At 33.5% G+C, this 13,821-nt stretch overlaps 1 protein-coding gene across 1 annotated transcript in view; it reads left to right on the forward strand.

Annotated features, from left to right (window-relative positions):
• lrrk1 (leucine-rich repeat kinase 1) overlaps positions 1-13,821 on the forward strand; it is a 96,958-nt gene that overhangs the window by 64,653 nt on the left and 18,484 nt on the right. Inside the window, exons 26-29 of the mRNA XM_042727316.1 lie at positions 1,083-1,280; positions 2,362-2,639; positions 8,170-8,368; positions 9,476-9,623. Of these exons, the coding sequence (XP_042583250.1) occupies positions 1,083-1,280; positions 2,362-2,639; positions 8,170-8,368; positions 9,476-9,623 (823 nt within the window). The remainder of the gene's footprint in view (positions 1-1,082; positions 1,281-2,361; positions 2,640-8,169; positions 8,369-9,475; positions 9,624-13,821) is intronic.

The following is a 13,821-nucleotide window of genomic DNA, read 5'->3' on the forward strand; positions in this document are numbered from 1 at the left end:
ACTATTCCCTGACCTGAAAATAAATGTTCTGATTTACAGCTGCAGGGTTTCTACTGGCTCTGGTTACTCGCATGTACTAAAACAGAGCTGGTCTGGGGTCAGCGGCTGCCTCTGTAAACTCTTAATGAGCACTGCTGCAGATCGTGTCCCACTGAGTCACATCACCCTAAAAACTTTGTTTCATGCCGCGACTGTAGCTTGAAATAATACACAGGAGCCTGAATGCTTCTGAAAGGTGTGAACATGTCGTTGGTGTGGAAGTTCTTCATTGTGAGTGAAGCAGACACAAAGTTCGCAAATTGTAATGCAATATTAACTGTTTTGGCTCAAGTTAGCGGACTAATTTTCAATCAAAGCCACAACAGAACTGTTGTGTCTCCAAACAACAAACAGCGGTGTTTCGATACTGAATGAACCCATGTTTTTGAACTAATCAAGTGAGTCAGTGATTCAGTCACCCTTTCATAGGCCTCATTTACACTGCAGGTCTTGATGACCAATTCAGATTTTGTGACTATCAGATTTGTTGGACGACATGCTTACATTTCTTTTAAAAGTGACCTGTATCCAATGTGTGCATATACACTGCACTTGCTTATCTATCTATCTATCTATCTGTCTGTCTGTCTGTCTGTCTGTCTGTCTATAGTTTTGTTATACAGAAAATACCATGGTATTAATGTTTAATTAATTAATTAATTTTTTATTATTATTATTATTTTTTTGACTTATACTATGTAAATATCATGGTAAAGTCGGCACCAATTGCCTTGTGGGCAGCATGCTGACATATATATATTTAAATATCATGGTAAATTCAAGTGGTTTATGGTATCAAAGTAGGGTGGAATTAACATCAGATACAGTCACCGCTGAAGTAAATAATGTGATGAATTGTCATAATTAAACAGTAATTTTCCAATACAGAGGTTGTTGTAGATTCACATGCTGATGTGAGCGTGTAAATGTGATTTTGTTTGCACTCATTATGGATCATTTTTCCATGACCTGAGGTGAGAGTCTGAGCTGCTCTCTTCAGGCCTGCAGCTCAGTATCAGTGTGTTGAATTGGTCTCTTCACAGACACCATGATGAAGCACCTGCAGTCGATGGACGCAGCCCGCAGCTTCTCAGAGTTTCGTCAGGAGGCCAGCATGCTCCACTCCCTGCAGCACCCATGTATCGTGGCTCTGGTGGGCATCAGCATCCACCCGCTCTGCTTCGCCCTGCAGCTGGCGCCGCTGGGCAGCCTCAACACCATCCTGGAGGAGCGAGCCAAAGGTGTGACACATGACAGTCAGCACAGGAATTAGCCTGTGTTTGTCTGTATTTGCATAAAACATTGCCAAACATATAAGCAGTAATGATCAGGCAACAATATATTATAATTTATTATATATAAATGCATGTTTTTATTTGAAAGTGAAATAAAACTTAAAAATATTATAAATTTTAATGAAATCCTTTAGCCTATGTTTTATTATTAATATAGTACAGTAGCAAATATATATATATATATATATATATATATATATATATATTATATATATATATATCATATATATATATATATATAATATATAATTATATATATATATATATTATTATTATTTTTTTTTTTTTTTAAATATGAAAATTCTAATATTCATTAAATATTCATATATTAATTTAGCAAAAAAAAACATAATAAATATGAATTGTTCATGAACATGTTTCTTTTGTCATTAAATAAAAAATATATAGATACATACAATAAACACGTGTAAAACTTTTTTTTTTTTTTGTACTTTTTATTACTTTTTACATGTATTTATTTAGCTAATAAAGAAGTAAAAGTAAGCGTTATACAGTTAAAAATTTAATACAATGCATATTTTCTTTTTGGCAACAAATTTAAATTTAAATATTACAAATAAATGTAAAAATGTATTGTTCATTTGTGTTTATTTAGGAAATAAAATGAAATCTATAAAATGCAACATTACTTATATTAATTGCATTTTATTGTAACATAAATATCACTTTAACTTTGCAAAATTTATAAAATTTATATTTTATCTGTATAAGAATTACTTTTTGTTAATTCAGCAAATAATTTGCTGTTCTTTAGATCTCCATTACTTTTATAACTTTTTCGGAGAATAATGATAATTTGGCATCAGACAATTTTTTTTGGCATGAAGATTTGGACTTTAAATTGCATCAGACTGGTGAACAAACCTTAAAGCCTTAATAATTCACAAAAAAACTGACATTTACTTGTGTCATAAACGTATCAAAAAAGCAGTCTCTTCTGACATCATCTGATGGGTTTGAGTGAAAAACAGTGTGAAGTTCACGTCTATTGACTGACGCTCCTCAGGTTCTCAGTTTGTGCCGCTGGGTCACATGCTCACCTTCAAAGTGGCCTATCAGATCGTGACAGGCCTGGCGTATCTGCACAAGAAGAACATCATCTTCTGTGACCTCAAGTCTGACAACATCCTGGTGTGGTCTCTGGAGCTGGAGGAGTCGGTGAACGTCAAGCTGTCCGACTACGGCATCTCGCGCCAGTCCTTCCATGAGGGAGCGCTGGGGGTCGAGGGCACACCCGGGTACCAGGCTCCCGAGATCCGGCCTGGCATCGTCTATGATGAGAAGGTTCGTACCTATCTGATGAGTTTGATTGGCTGCCCCAGCAGCTTTAGTGTGACAGCAAAGGTCAAAGTCTCTTTGCTGCCTCAACTCAAGCTGAATTCAGATTCAAAGGATGAATGCTTTCCCAGTATACGGACTTTAAACTGCCACCAGAAAGCCATGTTAATATGACTACATGCAAAGTACTGTTAAGATGTTGAAATTTCCTCGCAGGAATTATGCTGTTATGCATAACTAGAACTTCATCAATGATTTAGAACTTTATGGCACAAATAAGACACATTATTTATGAAATAATTAACATAAACATCACGTTTCTGCTTTTAAACTCTCCAGTGCACTTTATTTTGTGTTTTATACTTAAATTTATCAATTTGACAGAGTTTTTTTTTATTTTTTTATTATTATTATAGAGCCCCAGGATGCTACTTTAGTATTATTTATATACTATGATAGTATTTATTAATATTTAAAATTAGCTTTTATTTTCATATTAAGCTTTTTTTTTTTTTTTAAATTAAAGTTTATCATGTACTTTTATGTTTTTCATGTATTTTTGTTTGTTTTTTTTATTAGTATTTATTAATAATTATATTTAGTTTTCATTAATTTTTATATTAGTTTTATTTCAATTACTGAGAATTATTTGTAATTGTTTTGGCTACCATTTATGCTTATAAGTTTTAGTCATTTTTTTCTAGCTGTAATTTAGTCATTTTGTTACGTAAACATACTTATTTGAATTAGCTGCCAAAGCAACATTTCTAATTTTCATTTGGTTTTTAAATCGCCATTTTTATCTAAAATTTCTATTCAATTTAAATTTTATTTCACTTAGTGAAGATGTCTTTTTTTCTAATTTATTTCAAATTTTCATTTAAGTTAAAGTTTTTCTATTAAATATTTATATTTGTATAAGTAGTAGTCAACATTTACAATACTTGACTCTCCAGTGTTTTATTGTACTCATGTAAATAACTGTGCATTAGTGTCAGCTGATCCTGATTTCTGCTTCAGGGTTTCCGCGGGTCTTAAAAAAGTCTTAAAAACTCTTAAATTTAGTTGCATCAAATTTAAGGCCTTAAAAAGTCTTAAATTGTACAGGAAAGTCTTGATTATGAATTCAAGAGGTCTTATATTTGGAACTGGAAAGACCAGAATTTCGATATGGCTGAATGTGACGATTAAACTTCAAAAGGCTAACGTTATGATTTCATTAAATAAACATGAGCGCTGCACTTTCAAAGTCCAGTGCTGCGCTGCTTTTTGTTCTGCCATTACCGGGGAACCAGTTATATTTCTACCAAACGTTTCACCTGCTGTCAAAATGAATGAGCATTTTCAATAAAACTGTTGTTTTGTTTAGAGTTCAGACCAATGCGAAAATCAACCCATGTTTTTACCCTGCAAGCACGCAGCGCTTTAAATGTGAACTGGTAGATCGATAAGAAGACAAGGCATTATCAATATCTAAACAGTATAGGGGTGTGCGATATGTATGGTCTGCGAATACTGCAATAATATCGCAATTTTTGTTTTAACTATGTGCGATTTGATATTATCCAGTATATCGCAAAAAGCAAACAAAACACCTACAGAGTGCGCGCATACATTACGTGATGAAGTCTAGCAGGTTAAACTAGTGCACGTGCGCATTTATAGTGCGTTCTTCCACTGCATGAATCAGTTTATTAAAATGCATTTAGAATTATCACATACTTCAAGATATGGGGCTGAAAATGTATTTATTTATTTACAGCGCTGTTTTGCGTGTCTGAGCAACACGACTGTGTTTCGTTTCTGAATGAATCACCCATGTAAATGATTCAGTTCAAATGCAATGACTCACTTAACAGTGCCTTGCTGTCACCTACTGGCAGTTTTAATTTCACATTTAAGGTACCTTTTCATTTTTAAAATAATTTCAGATGTCCGTTTTCAATGTTTTGTTTAAAATATCAAAACATTATTTAGGTATTAAAAGTTTAAGTATTCCATGCATTCCAGCAGATTCTGTGCTTCCTCTGCATTGCAAAGATCAATTTTGTTGATACTGATTTCATTTGCTTGGTAAAAGCCCAAATGCAAGAATTTGACTCAAAAGATGGTGCACACTTGAAAAAAAAAAAGCCTTAAAGGTTAAAACTTGTTAGAAATTATTAGTTTCTATTATTGCTTACCACACAGAAGATGAAGAATATCAAAAAATGTGTTTTGATATTGTTCTTGTGGCTCAGTAGTAGAGCATTGCGTTAGCAGCACAAAAGGTTGTGGGTTCGATTCCCAGGGAACACATGTTAGGTAAAAAAAAATGTTAGCCTGAATGCACTGTAAGTCGCTTTGGATAAAAGTGTCTGCTAAATGCATAAATGTAAATGTAAATGTAAAAAATTCAGGAGTCAGTTGTTAGAGTGTGTTATTGTGCTGATATCTTATCTCTAATTGTGCTATAGCAAAATATTATCTAATTACTGTTATCAATAAAATCCCAGAAAATTATCTAGATATCGATATCGCACACCCCTAATTTATATTATTTAATTGATACAATATTTTATTGATTGATTTTATTGACTGACTGATTTTGAGTAATTGTTTAAATTAATATAATAATAAATACTTTTGACTCATCCATTTTCTTAAAAATGGTTTAAAGGCTGAAATATAGACTTTAGCATTATATAAAATGTTTTGTTTTTGTGAAAACCTGTATCTAAACTGTAAATTATGCTTTTTACAGTCATTTTACAGTTTAATATGGTACTATAGACAGTGCCCTACCTCGCTCATATGGTATTTTATTTGTGCAGGTTTTAAAAAGGTCTTAAAAAGGTCTTAAATTTGAGTTTAAAAATCCTGCAGAAACCCTGTGCTTGTTTTTCCACACTGAGGCACAAGTTAAAATGACGTGCAGTATTCGACAGCATCTGTCAATAGAGCTTAACTTGTTTTGCACCCAGGACACACCATTCATCAGTTTGTCCAGTCCAAGAAACCACTTTCAGGAGTGAATCTGAGAGGCGTCTGGAGAACACTTTTTTTTCTTTGAGAATGCATGTGCCTCCCCTGCCTGTCCACATCCAGGGATTTCCCTTCAAAGACGGATTTGAGATCCAGTGAGGCTTTTAGGACAATTCACAAGGCTGATTTGTTTTCCAGCTGGGTTTGCTGGGTTTGCTGAGTTTGCGTGGATCACGTCCAGCAGAACAGAATTAAATCTATTAAAAAGTTTCTATTGGAATTAATGATCATGTTTCCACAACTTTCATGCAGCGAGAGAGAGAGCATAACCGATGTTCCAGATGTTGTAGTTTGCGGGACTGTTTATCCTCCCAATCCAAATACTGGAATTGTTTCAAAATTGTTTTAGATTTGATTGTTCTTTTTAGGTCCAGATAGGCATTTTTTCCGCATATAGTTTTTGAGTGGAAATATATACAGTAGAATCTGAAACACGTTGTTTTCCAGTAACTGATAAAAATGCACACAATGCACCCTGACTTTTTACAATCAGCAACACAAGAGCTTGTGATTTTCACAAAGGCTTTCCAGTTTTGTGTAGTATGTGCATCAAACTGTAAGTAGGTGGACTGTGGGCGACTGTAGTGCCGTCTGAAACTGAAAATCCTTCACAAATGTCAGAGACTGTGTTGATTTTTTTTAATCCATTTTGTTTAATTGAAATGTGGAGAAGAAAAAAAAATAATAATATAATAATAATATATATATATATTACACAATCCAAGGAAGTATGCATTAAAACTTTCTAACAAATTGGTATGCTTATGTTTTGTAATGATTTTTTTTAAATGTGTATATATAGATGTGTATATATAAAAATTAAAAACATCAATTGCTTAAGCTAATATAATAGTTAAGATCTGAGAATATTTGTTTGTTTATTTATATATTATTTTTGTACCCCCAAAATATATATATGAGTGTGTGTGTATAGATAGAGAGAGAGAGAGAATATATATGGAAAAAATTAATATAAATGCAAATTAGAATCATTTTCAGTGCTCTCAGACTTTTTTTGTTTCCATGGAAGACTAAGTCATACAGGTCCTTGAATATAAAACAACAGGATTCATTTAGTGGCATTTCTCCTAGTCTCCTAAAAAGCATTTTAATCAATTAGTGATTAATGTCATTGCTAATCGAATCATTAGCGTAATAGCCTTTTAACGTGAGATATCTGGACTTAAGAAAGAATGAGAGTAAAGATCTGTAGATCCTCTGTGTGTGCATGCTAGTCTCAACTACAAGCTATTTCCTGCTCTTTCACCTGCCTGCTCTATGATGCAAAACTGAAGCGAAATGTGGAAATGAGACTTTTTTCCTTTTTGTTGGCAAAGCTGAGTGCCCTAAAAATACAGTCCCGGATTGACACAGCTCTAGTTAAAGCACATGTCCATTTATAGAAATGACCTAGAAAGACGTTTAATAGAAATACATCTGGCGAATGAACCACAGCAGTGTGTGAAGTACGATCTGCTGTGTCAGAAATCATGACTTCATTCTTCCTTTTGTTAACTCATCCTTTGCTTTTCCATCTCTCCTCCCTTCTGGCCTCACATTTCACCATCACCATGAAGTCTGGACCACATTCTCACTGCAAAAAAGTATTTTCTTAGTATTTTTTAATTGTTTTAAAATAAATATCTAAACATTCTTTATAAGGTAACTTTTACAACAAGTGGCTGCCAGTATGAAAGTAAAATTGAGTTAATTGTAGAGAGAAAACTACTTACTATTAATTTTGGCTAGTTATAATGTCATTAATTTAGTTAGTTTTTTTTAGCTGAATAAATAAATTCTGTTGGATAATGTTGTTTATAATGCAATTTTTGGTGAATTATGGTTTATTAAGATTTTTTATAAAAATCATGTTACTATTAATAATTATATATAGATACATTTACTTTAGAAGTAAAATGATTAATAAATAAACTATACTAAATAAACTTAAAAGCAAGATTATTTTTCTTAGCCAACTGGCATATGACAATTTTTTTTCTCTGACTTTTTCTTAAATTAAAAATAGTAATAATAATAAATAATAAAAATTTTATAAAAAAAAATCTGTTGTATAAAAAGTTTAGCATTAAAAGTTTTTTTTACTGGGAGAAAAAGTCTTCAGAAATCAATTTGGTCTATTAAATATTAAGTTTTGTTTTCTGAAAATGCATGACAAATTGTGCTTTTAAAAATGTATGTATTCGAAAACAGGACAAAAATACTAAGTAAGGAAGTGATTTTTTGCAATGTTGAAGATTTTTCTGGGCTTGAATTGCACACACAGATGGGACTAGACCAGATGTTTATTATTGTTTTCATTTATCAGATTATGTCACAGCCAGAAAATAAAGTAAAATATACAGCTCAGCTTGTGGAGATCTAGTTTACTTGGATGGGGAGATGGGGGAATTGGGTTGTGCAAATTGGCAGTAAATGGGCCGCGGGCCACCTGAGACTGTTTAATAGCATTACAGCATGTTGCTGTTAGATGACGCTGTCATCTGTGTTTCAGGTGGACATGTTCTCGTACGGCATGGTCCTGTATGAGCTGCTGTCAGGCCGCAGACCGTGCATGGGTCAGCACCAGCTGCAGATCGCTAAGAAGCTTTCGAAGGGGCTCAGACCAGCGCTGGGCAGCCCAGAGGAGGTGCAGTTTCACTGTCTGCAGGCGCTGATGCAGGAGTGCTGGGACACCAAACCAGAGAAGGTACAACACACGCCTAAGTAATAAACATGCATTCACAATTCTTTTGCATAAAGCTAAATTTAACTTTGTCACACCATTATTGGTCGCTATTGCTCATTAAAAATGAATCATTTATGGTGGCGTTCCTGTAGCATGAACAGTAAAGCAGTGCATGAGCAAAGCCGAGGTTGTGGGTTCGATTCCCAGGGAATGCATGAACTGAGAAAATTAATATTTTGAATGCATTGTAAGTTGCATTGGTTAAAAGTGTCTGCCAAATGCAAAAATATAAATGTCATGAAAAATGGTTGTCAGTGTGAACACACCATAATTTGGAGTGAATTGCACAGAGAAAACTAGTTCTAACTAGTTGGGTTGACTAGGGGTGATGTCCATTAATTTAGTTGTTTTGTGGCTAAAAAAAAACTCATCCGTTGGATAAAAAGTCAAATTACTGAAGTCAAATCTAGTTTAAATGGTTTCCGTTGTGGACTTAAATGGCAAAAATAGTGGTGAAAGATCAAGAAATCTCATCTTTTAAAGAAACAAAGCTGCATTTATATTTATATAGAATATACACTACTGTTCAAAAGTAAAAAAAAAATTCAAAGAAATAATCCTTTTTTCGGATAGGATGACTTAAATTGATCATAAGTGATCTTAATATAAAGTTTTAATTTAAAAAAAAATGTTTTTAATCCTATTCATAAAATAATCCTTTAAAAAATCACAGTATTGAAGCAGCACAACTTTTCAACATTGATAATAATCAGAAATGTTTATTGTTTAGCAAATCAGCAGATAAGAATGATTTCTGAAGGATCATGTGACACTGAAGACTGAAGTAATGATGCTGAAAATTCAACTTTGATCACAGGAATAAATTATTTTAAATCGTAATAACATTTCCCAATTTCCTACTTTGTATTTTTGATCAAATAAATGCAGCCTTGGTGAGCAGAAGGGACATTGATAAAAAGTCTTACCATACCCAAACTTTTGAGCTGTAGTGTACAGTATTGCCTCAGTGTATGTTAAAATAGATGTAATCCACAGACAAAAATAGTAATATAGGCACATTTTAGCTGCAGACGTTGTCTAATAGTGTCCTGTCCTCGTTGGGTGTATGTTGCGTTGGCTGGTCATTTCTTTAGTGGGATGGATGATGCCAGTTTTGCTTGTCTCAGGTACCTGCTGCCCTGCCAGGAACACAGTCAGCTCTTCTTGTCCCCGCTGCAGGGACACAACGCCGTCTTCTGGGATGGAGACAAAGACGACAGGTGCGCTTTTGTAAAAGCATCATGCTTTTCTTGCATGTTCACGTGGCTTTTTGTCAAGTTGTCAAGTCTGTGATGTGTGTGCGATTTTTGATTTTGTTTCAAAAACCTGATAAGCCAACTTGCTGTCTGTTGTCTACATAGGCAGCTGTCTTCTGTAAGGGAACTAAAATGTAACCTCATAAATATTGGGTAAAATAGTCAACTCATAATAACATTCAGCATTCTTTATAGACACTTTTAAAGGGGTCATATGATGCGATTTCAAGTTTTTGAAAACTCTTTGGAGTGTTACAAGCTCTTGGTGTATAAAGAAGATCTGTAAAGTTGCAAAGACTAAAGTCTCAAATCCAAAGAAATATTCTTTATAAAAGTTAAGACTCGTCCACGCCCTCCTAAAGCGCCTCGTTCTAACACGCCCCCACATCTCTACCATGTGGAAACGCCGCCCAAATGTTCACGCAAAGAAAAAAGGCGTAACTTTTATTCTGGCTGTTCACAACCGGCGCCATGTTGTGGAGACACTGTTTTGAAAGCGAAAATTACTTTTTTTGGCCTTCCAAAAGAAGACACAACTAGAAATCATTGCTTAAGTTGTATTTACAACACTGTTCCAGAACAATTCAACCCAAACTGTTTCCTGATCCTGGGAGAGTAGACGACAATGCCGGCTGTTCTGACTCAGAGACAGTAAGTACGCTTACATGTGTAAAGAATTTGCCACTGATGATTCAAACGTGAGTTTTGAGCAGTGGGTCTCAATTCTAATCCTCACAACCCCCTGCTCTGCACATTTCGTATGTTTCTCTCATGGCTTCAGATGTTTGTTCTATTCGAACGTAAGTGCCCTGCGAAGTGGACATCACAGGATATTGCGCCATGATATGTTCCATTCAAAGTGCATTGTAGTGTGTGAGACGTGATTTTAAATTGTATTTATTTACAGAGGTATATGATGACACACTTGTCCGTGTGTGAAGACATTGTGCAGCGCAAATCCGTGAATGAATGTTCCGAAGTGAAGTAAACTTCAACAGATTTCCCCTGCTCAGGGTGTAGGGAGCAATGAACACTGTGTAGAGACCATGTCAATGTGAACACAGTTCATGCACGGAGCTCACTTCTAACGAGCTGATTATCTGAATCAGGTGTGTTAACAAAGAGAGACATGCAAAATATGCAGAGCTGGGGGGCGCGAGGACTGGAATTGAGAACCGCTGGTGTAGAGTAGGATTGTTGTTTGTCGTTTCTCAGATCACAAATGCAGACATGGTTTTGTTTACACGGCGCGATGCAACACAACTCATAAAAACACAGTATAAGTCATTATAATCCATAATTATGTCCCCACTGGACGCAACAAATGCCTCGTTTGTAATGGGTTTTATTGTTTTTGTCTTGTAGCACGGTGTTCTGACCGGGACACACATCACAGTACACTTTTCAGACCGATGAGCCTTGTAAAAAATCGACATTTAATTACACCAAATACACAAAATAATATTAATTTTTGGCAACATCATATGACCCCTTTAAGGAATGAGTTTTAAGCACATTTATAGTTAATTTACATGTCTCTTGCTTAACGCAAGTGTTTATTTATTTAGTTTATTTATTTAGTATTTTATACAGTTTCATAGTATTTATTAATATCATTTAACTTTCATTTTTATATTTTATTTTTTATTTTAGTTTTAGGGTTATTTTTCTATTTCATATGTAAATATTGTATAAATATGAATTTTTTGTTCAGCTTTAGTTTTGGTATTTATATTTTCTTTTTAGTTTAGCTTACAAATGCATTTTAATGCCATATTTATTTACTAGTTTCATTAATATTTTGAGTTAACTTTTTTTCTTGTATTTTCCTTTTTTTAGTTTTTGATTTTTTTTTTGAATATTTCTATTTTGCTTCATTTTTTTATTTCAGTTTTTGTTTTAGAAATTTTAGTACTTTAAATTATTTCAGTTAGTTTCCAAAGCAACATTTCTAATTCTTGTAAGTTTAACGCCATATCTATGTATTAGTTTTATTAATATTTTGAATTAGCTTTTATTTTTATATTTTCCATTTTCTTTTCAATTTAATTCTTAGTAATTCTGTTTTTGTTTTAATTAGATTTCAAGGCAACATTTATTTACAGCTTTGGGTTAAATTATTTAATTTTTTTTTCATCCATTTCACTTAATTGCAGTGAACAAAAACTAATTTTAATGGTTTTGGTTTTTGTTAACCCTCTGAAGTCGATTAACGCGTATACGCGTTTTGGGGTATTTTCTCCTGATAACCCCGAAAAGAACTTAAATTACACTTTCAGTTTTGATCATACAGATAAGAGCAATACATCAAATCGAATCTGTAAAGGGAGTCTACTTTTTTTTTGTATACAGACATAATAACAACAAAACTTTGTGCACTTATAAAATAAAGAATAACAAACAAGGAGTGCTGTCTGCCAGCCTTTGTCTGCGCTGATCTTCATTTACAAACGCGTTATTTAAAATGAACTGTAACTCAGTGAATACTCAACACAGAGACATGAGAGAGATATCTATAGAAAGCCTGACATGTCTACTTTTAAACTAAACAAGTGCTGCCAAAAAACAAATATTCTGTGATAAAAGTAATCCCATATAAAAAACAACGCAATGTCCGTTTTTTTCACGTCTCCCTTCATTATCTTCTAATGCGACCCAACCACGTCCCCCCCGCGCGCCGACGCGCGCTTTTTTTGAGATTCAAATGTTTCACTGAAGCGCGCGGCTTGAAATACGCCCCACACAACAGAAGACAACGCAGCGAGGACTGTTTCTTCAAGTTTTTTTTTATTTTACTGTTTGCTTCGCGAGTGAGAGGAATAAGACATAATTCACCCCAAAAAGATGTGATGTGGTTGGAGGATTTGAGATTTGGATTTCCTCAGAAAAAAAGAATGAAGCACTTTATCCAGCAGAGATCATAAACATGAGTAAGTCTCTTTTTAATTATTTATATACTTGTACTAGTTTTCATATAACGTGTAAACATTTTACTAGTTAGACTTTTTCCAAACTATAAATCTTGACTAAATGTATAATCAAGTGAAATATCATGTAGTTTCAATAACAATATACACTACTATACCATTCAAAAGCTTGATGTAAATAATATAAATGTACCAATAAATGTAACTGTCACAAATGTAACAAAACTAATTCTGTTCTTTCAATTTATCCCCCCTAAAACCTGTAAAAATATTCTCAGCTCTTTTCAACATTAATAATAATAATAATAATAATAATAATAATGATAATGATAATAATAACAATAAATGTTTTTTGTAGAAAATAAGATTGTTAAAAGGATTTCTGCAGGATTGTGACTGGAGTAATGATGCAAAAAAATCAGTTTGAAAGTCAGCTTTGATTGTTCCTAATAAACTGTTTAACTGCACTCACAAGTGAATATTAAATTATGTTGTGGGATAATTAAATGTATTCTAAATAAACTACAAACATAAGATTATATACATTTATTTTGTCCTCACATTCTTTCTTGTAACTCATCCCTCTCAGTGACTGACTGAATGGCTCATTATGCAGCTCATTATGCAGGTCTTTGTCTTCTCAGGTGTGAATTCATGATAGTTGACGCCTACTCGCATATGACTTTTACCAACAAAAAGTGTCTTAGAAAATTTAAATCAATATATTGTTTTCTGTAAGTGAGTAAACAAGATGATTTTCACATCATTTAGAATAAAAAAATTCTAGGCTACAAGCTCCAGTTCTCAAAAAGTCCCGGGAACCAATTTTTCTGTATTATGTTTTATTGCCTTATTCAGTGATTTAACATTTTTAGTTTTTCACTAACCACGCATAACATTTTTTTTTTTTTCAAAAAACACAATCATGTACATACATGCTGCTCACATATTATTATAGCCCAGTTTGTGCTGATTACAGTGAGATTAGACTTTAGCCATTTAGATATTTATAAGAAACTGAAAAAAGCACAAATGTCAGGGCATGACAAAACTTCTCCAGGCCCCAAAAATACCCTTAGACTCCAGAGGGTTAACAATATCAGGACCACTGCATGTGATACACATTTGCCTATGACTCCTTAAAATGCTGTCTATGTAGGCAGCTCACTAGTTTTTGGAATAGAGCCTGAGTCTTTTCAATAATGAGGCCGAAAGGCCAAAGAAAATGAAATATC

The sequence above is a fragment of the Cyprinus carpio genome, chromosome B7, assembly GCF_018340385.1.
Source record: "Cyprinus carpio isolate SPL01 chromosome B7, ASM1834038v1, whole genome shotgun sequence".
Classification (NCBI taxonomy): domain Eukaryota; kingdom Metazoa; phylum Chordata; class Actinopteri; order Cypriniformes; family Cyprinidae; genus Cyprinus; species Cyprinus carpio.